This window comes from Cibotium barometz, chromosome 28, assembly GCF_041138505.1.
Source record: "Cibotium barometz isolate CiBa-2024 chromosome 28, ASM4113850v1, whole genome shotgun sequence".
NCBI classification, from domain to species: Eukaryota; Viridiplantae; Streptophyta; class Polypodiopsida; order Cyatheales; family Cibotiaceae; genus Cibotium; species Cibotium barometz.
In genome coordinates this window covers 37,027,289-37,042,459 of record NC_141073.1, presented here as the reverse complement: position 1 = coordinate 37,042,459, position 15,171 = coordinate 37,027,289, and the positions used below count along the sequence as shown (strand labels likewise).

Genomic DNA, 15,171 nt, shown 5'->3' with positions numbered 1-15,171 from the left:
TCTTAGCGAGAGAGCTCAATCCATTCTGCAAGCCAAACGTCCACGACCAAGAGCATCATGACCCTCCACCACACAGAGACGGATTCGTGAGGTTCTCCGTCGACATGACACGCTCCATCACAGAGGCCTGAAATTCACTCCACCATCAGATCAGTTCTGGCCGAGGTGGGTATCGTCATTAGCTGCTCACAGCATATCTCACTCTACATCACATGTACTATCAGATGTTTTTACTTTTTCTTTCAGTTTTCCATGGCTCAGTATATCCATGGTACCATTGTATTACTTTTGGTCTCATAGACGCTTGGGGTCTTCCATAGACGTCAATATAACTTTCTTTCCTCTCTCTCTCTCTCCCCCTCTCTCTCTCTCATACGAAGACCCGGAGAGGAGAGGATCTGCCAATTATGCCACACAGAGGTTGAGACAGAGGAGCATTACATATGCCGCTGCCCAGTATACTATGAGATCTGCGGGAGGTTTCACTGTGTATTTCATGAGGGATTTGGTCCACTCTCCAGGATCATTGACTTCCAAAACCAGCGTTTGAGATTCCCCCGGTCGGGGTTGAGCACAATCTTGGCAAACACTTAAGCTATTAACATAATTAAACAATTTTAAACGGCGCAACACAATAGAGTAAGAAGCTGAATTTTATTTTTGCACACTGCACTAGGGCCGGAAAAGGCCGACCCCCCTTGTAATAGATTTTATTATCAAGGAAAACTGTTACAAGCCTCACGGGCATTCACATGCCAAACTGTTCAAGTGCATCCATGATCATGAAAACAGCATTGCAAACAAATTTGTCGTAGACGATGGAATCCATAGCTTCACTTGAGAGTAGCTTCGTTCCTTGATTCCTTGAAGCTTGTCAAACGCAGCTATGCTCCACTGGCATCCATACACATACACATGTGTGTGCCAGGACCGAGACATAGGAGACCATATTGACAAAGCATTCGAATCTCAAATTGAAAATTGCTTGCAAAATGCTCTTACCAAGTATTGGACGATCAATGTCGAGCTCCACCTCCGTGCGGACGAACTACAGCTTGAATGTGACCGTTTTCCACTTCCGGCTGAAATTAGGGTTTCTGATTTTTAGGGTTTTAAGCAGGTTATATGAGTCCAAAATTGGGCATTTTGGGCTCTTTAGATGCCTATGAGTAAGGGGCACAGCTTGGTATGGTTTCCTCCAAAATTAGGGTTTCTGAAATTAGGGTTTCTGCAGAATTAGGGTTTCTGAAAATTAGGGTTTCAGCAGAATTTGGGGGCGGTAGAATGGTTAGGAGACTCCATATTCATTTAGAAGAGAGAGATAGAGTGAAAAGGTGAGCAACTGGAGGCTTAACTGTGAAAGGAAGAATCTTCAAGCTTTCCATTGGAGTTGGGAGCAAGAGGGAATGAAAATCAGCACTCTCACCAAGCAAAAAGTTAGAGAGAATAACAAAAATAGGCTCTCTTGAAGGGGGGCGCCTATTTCTAGAGAGAGAGTGTAGAGAGAGGTAATTTTCAAAATGAGTAATAGCATGGTGGCAGGTCCTCATACTGCCACCCAGTCCATAACCATCCCTTTTCCACACAAATTTAGTGGGAAGGGTGCCTGGACACTCGCCTAGCCGACCGGAAGGAAATTCTAGTCTATTCTTACTTATAGTTTGTCCGCCCGAGCTTTAATGAAGTGTGGACGCCCAATCTCACTTATAACTTGGGCGGACACACTTATTAAAGTGTGGACCTGCAAAACAAAGAATACATTGCTTTAACTCATAAAAAAAAAGTAAAGTGGTGTACTTACCACCTGTCTACAGCCCACAAACGAGGTCAGAATACAGTTTCACTCGCACGGTTCACAAGAGGGCGTCCCCTACATGTGAACTACACAAACAAATCTTGCATGCAATCAAATAGTTCATGCAAAGACAGGATTTTTAACTTGCAAACATGTTATGCAAGGATGCATTGAACAGTCTCCCTATTCATTTAGCTTGTAGTCCGTGGTACCACACTCTGGATTTGGGCGCAGATACACAATCCCAACCCATATATCCAGCCTACTGGCTCTCGGTGTAGACATAAGTCCCCAACCATAAGATGCCAGTCCATCCTACAGAACTCGTCCATAGGCCGGAAGCGCAGAGAATGCCCAAATAGTGACATCCTCCCCTGCTTCTAAACAGTTGACCGCAACTGAAATGCTTCCAAATATGCTTGAAGGAGCTGCGGATACTCCTGGAAGTATGTTTCATCCATCCATTTTGCATCCATAGGAGAATAGTTCTTGAATTTCACCAGGTAGCGCCTCTGGAGTTTGCCACCTGCAAACTTTCGCTCCTTATGAAACACAATTTGCTCTGGCTGCAATACCTCTTCCAGCTCTTCCACCTCTGGTGGATCTTCCATAACCGGTTCCAAAGGTTCCGGTCCCACATATTTGCGCAAGAGGCTCACATGGAATGCATTATGAATCTTCCAATGATCCGGTAAAGCAAGTCGAAAAGCCACATCATTGATCTTCTTGATCACCTTGAAGGGTCCATAATACCTGGTAGAGTTTTGGGCATGCTCTCTCCTTGCCAGACCTCTTCCTGAGTCTAGCTTTCTCAAATTTTAGCAATACCAAGTCATTCTCTTTAATGTCCAATTGCCTTCTATGCTTGTCGGCAGCTTTCTTATGCTTTGCTTGAGAGCGTGCAATGGCTGTCCGAACTTGTGAAAAGGCAATATCAAGGTCCCTGACAAAGTCATCAGCAGCAAATATCTCATCTTTTGTGCGTAAGATAGGTGGTAATACCACTTTGCCATAAATGATCTCAAATGGGGCCTTGCCTGTAGAAGCATGTACCGTATTATTGTATGCAAATTCTACAAGCGGTAGATACTTTTCCCAAGAAGATTTCTGATCTGTCACATAGCATTTAAGCAAATCCAACACAGCTGAATTTGCAGCTTCACTTTGTCCATCCGTTTGAGGATGATAAGCTGAAGAAAAATTCAGCTTTGTGCCCATGTTATCAAAAAGAGCTCTCCAAAAAGAGGCTTGTTGTTCGGGGATCCCTGTCTCCCACAATTGATTTGGGCATACCATGGTGTTTAAATACCTGTGACACAAAAATTTTGACCATATGTTCTGGTTTTATGGTCTTTTTGACAGGTAGAAAATGTGCTTGTTTACTAAACCTGTCCACAATTGTCCATATTGCATCATTGCCATTTGGGGTGCGGGGCAAATCCATAATAAAATCCATTGCAATGCTTTCCCATGGCTGGTCCGGAATAGGCAAAGGCTGAAGCAAACCAGGAGTCTTTTGCCTATCAAATTTTACCTTTTGGCAGGTGACACATGCACGTACATAGGCTTCTATATCTTTCCTCATACCTGGCCAAAAGAAGTATCTCTCAATCATTTGAGTAGTAGGGAGTATCCCTCTATGCCCTGCATAAGGTGGTGCATGACATTCATCCAAAACTTTTTGTCTCATGTTTGAAACCACACATAAGCAGTTATCCTTCATGATATAACCATCTTTGACCACATAAGAAGCATGTGTATGACCAGTCATTAAATCAGCCCATAAATCTGAAAAATCAGCATCCAAATGGTACATTTCTCGCATAGTAGACAAGTCTTGATGAGAAGCAACCGAAATTGCAGCCACATATGGTTTTCTGGACAATGCATCTGCTACCACATTTTTCTTGCCAGGAGTATGCAAAATCTGAAAATGAAACATTGAGAGAAAATTGGCCATTCTCATTTGTTTCTCAGAGAGTTTAGTTTGCGTAAGAAAGTACCGCAAACTTTGGTGATCAGTTTTGACAACAAATTCAGCTCCCAATAAGTAATGTTTCCATACTGTGAGAGCATGAATGACGGCCAATAATTCCTTCTGATAAACATCAAGAGTAAGTTCAGCATTTTGCAATCTCCTGCTTTCAAATGCAATGGCATGTCCTTCTTGATTTAAGACGGCTCCAATGCAATTGCCACAAGCATCACATTCTACCACAAATGGCTTTTGCAAGTCTGGAATGATTAAGACTGGCCCTGTGATAATGGCATTTTTGAGCTTATTGAAAGCATTAATCTCAACCTCTGTCCATTTAAACATAGGACGTTTCTTGGTGAGTTCATGCAATGGCGAAGCAATCATTGCAAAGTGAAAGATAAATCTCCTGTAATATGAACATAGACCAAGAAAGCTTCGGACTTCATGAATAGATTTAAGTTCTGGCCAATCTTTGATGGTTTGGATCTTTGCAGGATCCATTCGTACACCATCCTTTGATACTATGTGTCCCAAGTAGTGAATCTCTGAAAGGAAAAATTCACTCTTTTTGGCGTTGATCATAAGCTTATGCTGCCTTAGTTCTTCAAAGACCACTCTTAAGTGCTTTTTGTGATCCTCCTCATTCTTGGAGAATACAAGAATGTCATCAAAGAACACACCTGTAAAAGTTCTATGATTTCTGAAAATTCGGTCCATCATGCGATTGAAAGTAGCCGGGGCATTTGTAAGACCGAATGGCATAACCAAATACTCATAGAGACCAAAAGAAGTGCGAAATGCTGTCTTATGTACATCCTGTGGCATCACTCGCACTTGATGATAGCCGCTTTTAAGATCAATGCGACTAAAACAAGATGATCCATCCAGCTTGTCCAAGATATCATCAATCCTCGGTATGGGAAACCGATTCTTGATGGTAATCTTATTTAATGCCCTGTAATCCACACACATACGGAATGAACCGTCTTTCTTTTGTACAAGAAGAACGGGTGAACAAAATGGCGAAGAACTAGGCCGCACCAAGCCTTTCTCAAGTAGTTCACCCACTTGTTTCATAATCTCTTCTTGTTGGCAAGCACTAACACGATATGCTGGCCTATTTGGAGGTGAATTCCCTGGAACTAATTCAATGCGGTGATCTTCTGGCCGTGAAGGAGGCATTACATTAGGTAAAGAGTCAGCAAAACAATCCCCGAATTCGCTTAAAAATTTCAGCCTCTCTTTAGTAAGAGTGTCCACATGTACATTACTGTGTTCCACATTATCACGTACAAAAACCAAGTACGAAGAAACACTCTTTTTCATTGCTTTATTGATTTGTATATGAGATACAACGGGGATAGTATCACCCGACACACCTGCATCTAAATGATGCTCTCTATCTTTATACATAAAAGTGATTTTGTTGGTCTTGTAATTCTTGGTAGGCTCAAGGCGTGCATGCCAAGGTTTTCCCAGTAATACATCACATCCACTAAGAGGGGCAACGAGAAAGTTCTCGTGGTCGAGGTATCCTTGGATATGCATTCGCAGCTTTCCAATAAGGGGTGTAACCTTCACATCTTTTTCCAGAAAAGCTGAACATGCATGAATTTCGGGTCCCATGTCACCTACTTCAATCCCCAAGGCAGCAGCCATATCAGTGGAGATGAAGTTGTCAGTGGAGCAGTCATCAAACATGAATAAAGCTGGCTGGTCTTTTAGTTGTCCCCATGCTTTGCATACCATTCTATGCATGTTTGCATGTCCCGTGTTGCCCTGTACATCATATACCATGTTGACATGCACTTTAGGCTCTTCTGGCTTCTTATTCTTGTTAGGGCATTGTGGAGAGATGTGATCTTTACTACCGCATTTAAAGCATTTGCCTTCACGAATGTATTGTACCCTTTGTTGAGGAGTCAAGCCATAAACACCCTTTTTCTGCCACGGTTTCTTTTCTTTTGCATTTTCAGCTCTTTGAGGGGGCTTTACATCCTTCAAATCTGAATTTTCAGCTTTGTGTATGGCTTTGAAATCTCTTCTAAAGGGCTGTCCACCCTTTTGCACATTAAAACGAGCTTTCTCCTTACCCTTGCCCAAGCTTTGGTCAATTCTAGATTGCACCCATTTGACATTAAGCTCTTCGGAAGCCAAGACCGAGTTTATGAGTTGACGAAGAGTTTGGTTTGGATAGATTTGTAGTCCTCTTTGGAAGATGGGTTGCAATCCTGACTCAAATTTCCTCTTCTTTTCTTCTTCAGTAACGGTCATGAAGGGTAACACTTCCATTAATACCTCCCAAAATTTGGAGACGTAAGAGGTAATGGATTGCCCTTCTTTTTGCTCCAACCTGTCCCACTTCCTGCATATATCTTGAGTAAAATTTGGAGGCAAAAATTGATCATAAAACTTTTGTTTGAATTCAGCCCATGTAGAAATGGTGTTGCCGGAAAGCTTCTCGGCCAACCACCAATGAGCAGCAGTGCCTTTCATGTACATGCCCACATGTCTGAGTTTTGATGATTCTGAAAATTCTCCCTCATGAAAAGCAATTTCAAATTGGGAGATAAAAGATAGAGCTTTGGTAGAATCATATTCTCCATGAAAATACTCAAACTTAACTGTTTTGTCACCTGCAGTAAACTCTTTAGTCTTCTTCTTCTTATGTTGATGCGTTTCCTCTTCATCTCTCTCGATTGGTTGCTTATTTGCTTCATTAGTAGGAACATATCGCTCAATTCCATCATGAGGAGGGGCTGATTTATGAGTCGGTTCCTTGAGAAGACTTTCATGAGCTTTAATAGATGACCTGTGGGGAGGAGAAACATGTGCGGTAGAGGCATGATGAGAGGTAGCAGACGCCTCTTCTCTTTCCTGTCGCACAATAGATTTAAGCTTTGATGTTTCAGCTGCATGTTGATTCATAAGAGGAGGCTTTTTAAACCTAAGCCCTCCTTCCTTTCGAGTAACTACATCACCTTGTCCCATGAGGTAAGAGACAGCCATATCTCTTGGTTGAACCCCCAATTCCATGGCAACATTTTCCAATGCATCATTCACAAAAGGAGAATGCTTTGACACACGAGATACATGCCTTGACTGTGAGTCTTCATGCATATCCTTGAGTTGTTTTTGCATCATACATAATTGCCTTTTGAGGTCTGCAATTTCAGCCTGCATAGCATCATGTGCATCACTCTGTATAGCCTTCTCCTTACCTCGGGATGGCTGTCCCATATATACATGAGTTGCATTTCCTTCCCTTCTAACATAAGATGGCTGTCCGGCATGTGCAATACCATCATGTGACACAAGAAAAACATTTTCAGCAGTGTATTGTTCATGCATTTGAGTATCATCATGCACATTGTCTCCTCTTGGCTTCACATATGTACTCTTCCTTGGATTTACATCCCGTGAAGTACCTGTTTGGCTCGCCATAATGCTTAAGAATGCTAACAGCTAGTGTAAGCTAGATTAGGACCGTCTTCCACACAGAAAGGAGGAAGATCCTAGGCTCTGATACCAATGAGATTCCCCCGGTCGGGGTTGAGCACAATCTTGGCAAACACTTAAGCTATTAACATAATTAAACAATTTTAAACGGCGCAACACAATAGAGTAAGAAGCTGAATTTTATTTTTGCACACTGCACTAGGGCCGGAAAAGGCCGACCCCCCTTGTAATAGATTTTATTATCAAGGAAAACTGTTACAAGCCTCACGGGCATTCACATGCCAAACTGTTCAAGTGCATCCATGATCATGAAAACAGCATTGCAAACAAATTTGTCGTAGACGATGGAATCCATAGCTTCACTTGAGAGTAGCTTCGTTCCTTGATTCCTTGAAGCTTGTCAAACGCAGCTATGCTCCACTGGCATCCATACACATACACATGTGTGTGCCAGGACCGAGACATAGGAGACCATATTGACAAAGCATTCGAATCTCAAATTGAAAATTGCTTGCAAAATGCTCTTACCAAGTATTGGACGATCAATGTCGAGCTCCACCTCCGTGCGGACGAACTACAGCTTGAATGTGACCGTTTTCCACTTCCGGCTGAAATTAGGGTTTCTGATTTTTAGGGTTTTAAGCAGGTTATATGAGTCCAAAATTGGGCATTTTGGGCTCTTTAGATGCCTATGAGTAAGGGGCACAGCTTGGTATGGTTTCCTCCAAAATTAGGGTTTCTGAAATTAGGGTTTCTGCAGAATTAGGGTTTCTGAAAATTAGGGTTTCAGCAGAATTTGGGGGCGGTAGAATGGTTAGGAGACTCCATATTCATTTAGAAGAGAGAGATAGAGTGAAAAGGTGAGCAACTGGAGGCTTAACTGTGAAAGGAAGAATCTTCAAGCTTTCCATTGGAGTTGGGAGCAAGAGGGAATGAAAATCAACACTCTCACCAAGCAAAAAGTTAGAGAGAATAACAAAAATAGGCTCTCTTGAAGGGGGGCGCCTATTTCTAGAGAGAGAGTGTAGAGAGAGGTAATTTTCAAAATGAGTAATAGCATGGTGGCAGGTCCTCATACTGCCACCCAGTCCATAACCATCCCTTTTCCACACAAATTTAGTGGGAAGGGTGCCTGGACACTCGCCTAGCCGACCGGAAGGAAATTCTAGTCTATTCTTACTTATAGTTTGTCCGCCCGAGCTTTAATGAAGTGTGGACGCCCAATCTCACTTATAACTTGGGCGGACACACTTATTAAAGTGTGGACCTGCAAAACAAAGAATACATTGCTTTAACTCATAAAAAAAAAGTAAAGTGGTGTACTTACCACCTGTCTACAGCCCACAAACGAGGTCAGAATACAGTTTCACTCGCACGGTTCACAAGAGGGCGTCCCCTACATGTGAACTACACAAACAAATCTTGCATGCAATCAAATAGTTCATGCAAAGACAGGATTTTTAACTTGCAAACATGTTATGCAAGGATGCATTGAACAGTCTCCCTATTCATTTAGCTTGTAGTCCGTGGTACCACACTCTGGATTTGGACGCAGATACACAATCCCAACCCATATATCCAGCCTACTGGCTCTCGGTGTAGACATAAGTCCCCAACCATAAGATGCCAGTCCATCCTACAGAACTCGTCCATAGGCCGGAAGCGCAGAGAATGCCCAAATAGTGACAGCGTTGCCTAGGTCTATTCCTGCTTGAGCTCCATAGACACAAGGACACCTTCTTGAGAGAGCTTCGACCCCAACCACCCCGCCCCTTCCCTCGCTAGCCAACCATCACAAGTTTCTTCCGAAGCCAGGAGGTGGAGGACACCGACATAGTGGATCTTGTGGACCCTGCTCCAAACCTACCTCGCCCGAGAGAAGTTACCTCGGACCGAGCCTCCGCACTCCAGCGTGCCCGATGCCCCCCAACCATCGGCCATGATCACCTCATCAGCTCCGGATCCAAGATATGCTCCACCGCCATCGAGCTACCTTTCCACGTGACATAGATGAGGGAGACCTCTCAGCCATACTCATTAGCCCCATGCTTGATATTTTGGAGAGTGGTTTACCATCTACCAGAGCTGATACTGCTCTCATATTTCTATGTTCTCAGTATTCCATGGTGAGTTTCAATGGACAGTTTTGTATCACCCAGTAAGATAGCTATGTTTATGTTTTCTTTCTGTTTCATTTTCCATTCCATGTTGAGATATGCCATGGACATTATTGTGTATCACTTTGGTCTCATAGGCCCATTGAGTCGGGCATTAAAGTCCCCTAACAGGATGATGTCTCCATCCCTAGAGAACTCCCATATGTCATCATCTAGCACAGAGAAAGGAGACTGCCCTCTAGGTGCTGCATATGTCGATGTACTAGGAGCAAAATAGCATATGGCAATATACAAGAATCTGCCTGTGTCGGCCCTCAGTCTCACCCACATATATCTGGCCTGATCATCTCTCCGAACGATGTGTAGAAGCGGTTGCACCTCCTCCCTGAAAAGAACTACCACCCCCCCTGATCCTCTACTACTGTGTTCCGATCTCGTCCCTACTCTGCAAGCTCTCCCATCTGTATCCTATCACCTGTGGCATCATCTGACCAAGGGCCTGGTGAGTCTCCAAGTAGAAGACTATATCTCTATCTCTAAAGCTGTCCTCAAAGGCACCTACATCAAGTCTGAGGGATCCATTGCAGTTCCAGGCTGCCAGCTTTAATTTGGTCCCATAGGTCTCGCACCGTCATGTAGAGCGTCGCTCCACGATGACCACCCTCCCTTCTCTGTAAAATGCTATCTTTCCCTTTTCTCTTGCCGCCCTAATCTTTGGCACGACTTCCTTCATATGTGCAAGCTGTGAAAGAGTAAGATCGTCACCAAGAAAAATCTCTGTATTCTTTAAAGTGGGTCGTCTCTTCAAGAACTCCTTCGCCTCAATAGAGGGGAAGCGAAGTATGAGAGCTCTTTCCTTTGATGTTTCCCCGTTGCCTCCGCTTTTTTTGCCCACTCTCCAGGCTTTTGCGTGTGCCGGACTATCAATCCCCATCAACACCATAAGCTCTTTCACCTCCTCTTCAACTTTATCCCCGTCTTTAAGGCCGGTAATCCTCACATGCAAAGCACGTGTACGTCTTCGTTGTTCCTCTTCCAAAGTCATGTTAATGATTGTAGGTGTAGGGGTTGTTATCTCCTTACCTTTACCCTTCTTGGCGACCTCTATCCACTTCTCCGCTTCATCCATCTTCTTTTGAGTCTTGGTGATGACTTCCACCCATGAGGCAGTCATTGCTTCGTGTTGCTTCTCTTTTTCCTTAATTGCCTGTACTTGTTCCTTGATAACCTTGAGCTCTTCTATCATGGATGGCTGAATTTCACCTTCTTCAAGTCCACCATTTGCCTTAGCCTCTGCAAGCTCCCTCTGAAGAGCTGAAATTACGCCTTTGAGCGTGTTGACTTCCCCGTGAAGGTCTTTGACTTCTGCTATGAGGTCCTCCTCCTCCTCTTTCCACCGCTTACCCTCATTGAATACCATTTGGAGAAAGTTGGCTTTCTCCTTCCACCATCCCTTCATCTCCGCCTTCCATTCCTTCATCTCCTTTTCCACATTTGTTATCCTCTTGTTTCTGACCATAAAGTCGCCTTCGTCGGGTTGCGCAAGGGGGAAGCCATGGAAGAAGCGAGAGAGAGAGAGTTATGTTGCTGCCTTGGGGGCCTGAGCAAGGGTGGGTGGGGAAAAGCGAGCCAGCATAGTGCCAGCAGTACTGTGCGGCGAGCAGAGAGGGCGGCTACGAGAGAGAAAGCGGCTAACAGCGAACAGGGCAGCAGGTTCGAAGAGAGAGAGGGAGGCGACAGGTCAGCAGGTGGGAGGGAGGGCGGCGGAAGCGAACAGAGAGGGAGGGCGGCGGGAGGGAGTGAGACGACAGGTTCGAAGAGAGAGGGGGCGGCGAGCAGGGCGAACAGCAGGCGGGAGGGAGGGCGGCGGAAGCGAACAGCAGGCGGGAGGGAGAGAGAGAGAATCTACTGAAACTCAGCTATCTCTCTCTCTTATCTCCCATCTCTTGCTTGCATTTTGCATTGGGTTGTTCTAGGAAAGGTGTTTCGGGCTGAAAGAAGACTCTCAGAGCTTCCGCATGTGATAGTACACTTGTCATTTACCATTTGGATAAGCATTGAGCATGTTGTGAGCCCTTGTCCAGAGATAAATCGTGAGTTGCCATCACATTTAGGTCCAAGAAAGTGTCAAATCATGTGTTGCCCCGCATATCAGATACAACCCACTTGGATACAAATGTCCATGCAACTTACTAGGCCAAAAGCCGTGCAAAGCACCGAACACAATCAAGTCGAGGTATGGAGTAAGTCGGGAGGTTGCCAGGCTAAATACCCAACGTCATGCAGCTAAGTCATCAAGGGCAGATGTGTTCTGAAGCACCAGGCAGGGCTGGACAGGTCATGGGTAGTGTAGACAGCTTTTGGGCAGCTTGTACTTGCTGTACCTGCTGTACCAGCTGTACCAGCCTGTGATCGCATTTGCTAGTCTGTACCCAACTGCGATCACACTGTCACAGACTAGTCGACCAGGCCTACCATGAGAAAACGCAGCATTTTTTTTAAAAAAAATCTATTTTAACATGATTTTTCCCAGTTGTGAGAATGTAAGGCTGCTCTACCAGAGACAAGGGCTCCTTAGAACCTATATAAAGGGATTTTGGATTCTACTCAGCACTAAAGCAAGGAGATCCAAGCGAGTCCAATGCTGTCCACCATCTTCAAGAGGCTAGCGTCATACTCTCCCAAGCTCAACAGGCCATCCTCCCCAGTAAAATCAAGCAGCCTGGTTGCATGGCTGCCGAATCAGCCCAGAAATGGCCTAACGCAGCCCACAATAATCCAGACACTCCGGCAAGTCAAGTATTACACTGGTAACATCTTTGTATTAAGCATAATATAATCGTAAATCGAACACACCATTCATGGTGGGGCCCTTAAGTGGATGATAGGAACCCTATCAGGTGTCGCCTCTCCTCTCCCTTCTTTCCATCTTCTCATCTCTCCATCCTCCTCTCTGTCTCTTCCTAATTGAGTTAATGCATGCCTTAATTTTCATTCTTATCATTTTCCTCATTGTGCAATCAACTTGGAGATTTAAGCACCATGCTTATTGCTGGATCTGTGGAAAGTTTTGCAGTGTTCTAGGCTGCTAGATCTAATGGTGGGCTGTTTTGGAACTAATTAGTAGGACAAACTACAACCCATGTAAAACTACCCGAACTCACTCACTTAATAGGACAAACTACTTATAAAAATCACCCTTAGACTCACTTCTAGGGCCTTGTCTTTAGGGTCAATCGTACACTTATGTGGAGGCACCTTTCAGATTTACTTGCATCATTTTTCATCACATAAATTGCTACTGATTTTTCTTTCTCCATGTGCCTCCTGCATCCCTTCCTTGGGATGCAACCCATGCGAAACCACCCCAACTTATTGTTCACTCTGTAGTCATTTTTCTCCCTTTATCAGGGATCACAAAAAGGCCTTATGGTCTCAATCTATCTAGCGCTAGACCATAATAATGGCTATTTTGCATGTAAAATCCCTCCTGCTTATCTTTAAACAAGAGCGCTTTATCAGCAATTGGCCGTGCAATTACAATCTTATCTAGTACTACTCACGTTTGTGCTGCTACTTGTACTTGCACGTCGTTCTTGTCCACAAAATAACAGTGGAAGTGAGACAAAGGCACCAAAACTTGGCATTGAACTGTCTGGATTGAACTAAACTCAGAAGATCTCAGTAGGAAGATTCAGATGCTCGGTTTACTCCTTCCTAAGTTGCAGTTTAAGCATTTGCATGAGAATCTAAGTTATGTACATAACCCTACAATCTGGTGTGGACTGCTCCTAAATGAATGGTTGGATGGTACTCATGCATGGACTTTATGCCCAAAGTGATGTCAAGTGCCTGTAAACGTGCGTCTATCAGTGATCCGCATGGCTTGACCTCTATATTTTCACTAGTCTTCAGTAATATGCAATTAATTCTCAAATATTTTGTCCTTTTTACGTTACAGTAAACCTTTGTGTACTTTCTGGTGCTTGCACAATTAGAACGTGATGGAGCTTTAATTAAAAATGAATTATGGATGATAAGAGAGAAAGGAGTAAAGGCCTACAGTGATCTAACAAAAATTGCAGTTCAGGTTGATCACCAGCCCGAACAGGCTTACCGGCAAATACCTTTGGAGTTGTTCGCAGTTCCAGGTAGATGACATTCTCTGCAGCAAAGTCTTCAATGACCTGAGAGGAGACAAAACCCGACACTGAGACTGCGCTCCTCTCTCTCTCTCTCTCTCTCTCTCTCTCTCTCTCTCTCTCTACCAGCGGGGAAGGCTAGGTGTAGAAAAATCGCTTTACCTCCTTGGTTATTCGCGTGATGGTTTTGTGGTCGGTGGTGAGAAGATGGATCAAATCAAAGAGCTTGAAACACTCCGCAAGGGAACGATCACCTGGCAAAGTAAGAAAGGGCAACAATTGCAAGAAGCCTGAAAAACTGAAGCTTGCAGCTCTAAAGAGGAGAAAAGCCAAGAATTGCAACGACTCACAAGAAATGAAGCGTGCAGGTCTAGTCAAAAGAAAGGGCAAGAAATGCAAGAATTGAGAAGAACCGAACAAAGCGCAACGTTCTGAGAGAAGCGGGATGCGCACCTTTGAGTATGATGGCTTGAACTCCAGGAAGGTCGATGAGGCCTTTCTTGCTCAGGCCTGCGGCGAGCTCTCTGCACAGACAGTCTCACGCAGTCAGAGAGAGAAGGAGATGGTGGGAGTGTGTTTTTGAAACGGAGAAGAAGAAGGAGAAGAAACAGATAAGAGGAGAGGTGTGCACAAGAGCGTGGAAGAGCGGATGGAGCCATTGAGGTGAGCGTGCAATTCGACTTTTGGCAGAGAGCGGCACCATGGCATCCATGAACGCACACACTCTTCATCGTCTTCGCCATAGCCTGCAACTCGCGTTGTGCAATCTTCCTCCGCCATAGCTCTCTCCCAGGGCGCACTCTGGTTCTCTCTCCCAGGGCGCTCTCTGGTTCTCAGAGTAGCCAAACTGAAAGCCACAGTGATATTCTAATCCATATGAAATTATCCCTTGATTCCCACCTGAGGGTCCTAACGGCCTTTTCCCATGCCAATAAACTTGGGCAACTTTTAGGCCATGGAGTTTTGGCTTGGCAACATCTATGAAACTTGGGCAGCTTAACCATGGAGTTTTGGCATGGAAACTTACCACAACATATATGAAAACTTACCTCCACCAACTATATATAATAAATAAATGTGCAGTACATATTCCTAGTTATGTTTAACTAACAAAAAATATAGCTATCCCCACCACCGACTTTGAGGCTTGAACTATTTTTACACCCTAGTGGGGGATAGACAGGGGAGACTCCGCATCCACACGCATGGAGTATCAACATGAAAAGCAAGAAAAAGTGGCGAGCAAGCACTTGATGTGTAAAGCAACCCCCCCCTCCCCCTTGAGGGTGAGGGTGACCACATGTATTTGGCATAAAAAGTTTGATATTCACCTAGCTTGTGGTGAAAATGATCATCACTTTTTTATCTTCACAAAGCCCATGCTCATCCATCTTGACTCATCCCATGTCCATAACTTCATCACCATGATTCCAACTTTGGTGAAAGGAGGTCCAATTTTGGGGCTGCAAAAGGCCAAGTTTCATGGTTGCCCCGAAGTTGTGTGCACCACTACTCATCTATATGAAGCCAAAATATGTGTTTGTTAAAGCTAGCAGGCTTCCCAACTAGAGAGGATTTTGATTGGTTTAATTCTAAAATGTGTATCCCTTCGTGCGGTGCAAATAAATCCCATATTCTCTATCGGCAATTTGTCTACAACTCCAAATGTACTCCCACATA

At 44.2% G+C, this 15,171-nt stretch overlaps 1 protein-coding gene across 1 annotated transcript in view; it reads right to left on the bottom strand.

Moving 5' to 3' along the window:
* LOC147622799 (adenosine/AMP deaminase family protein) overlaps window positions 1–14,530 on the bottom strand; it is a 53,918-nt gene extending 39,388 nt beyond the window's left edge. Inside the window, exons 1-4 of the mRNA XM_086822445.1 lie at window positions 14,123–14,530; window positions 13,945–14,015; window positions 13,654–13,745; window positions 13,477–13,536 (exon numbers count right to left, since the gene is read on the bottom strand). Coding sequence (XP_086678571.1) covers window positions 13,477–13,536; window positions 13,654–13,745; window positions 13,945–14,015; window positions 14,123–14,271 — 372 coding nt within the window. The 5' untranslated portion in view covers window positions 14,272–14,530. The remainder of the gene's footprint in view (window positions 1–13,476; window positions 13,537–13,653; window positions 13,746–13,944; window positions 14,016–14,122) is intronic.
* Window positions 14,531–15,171: the final 641 nt, after the last annotated feature.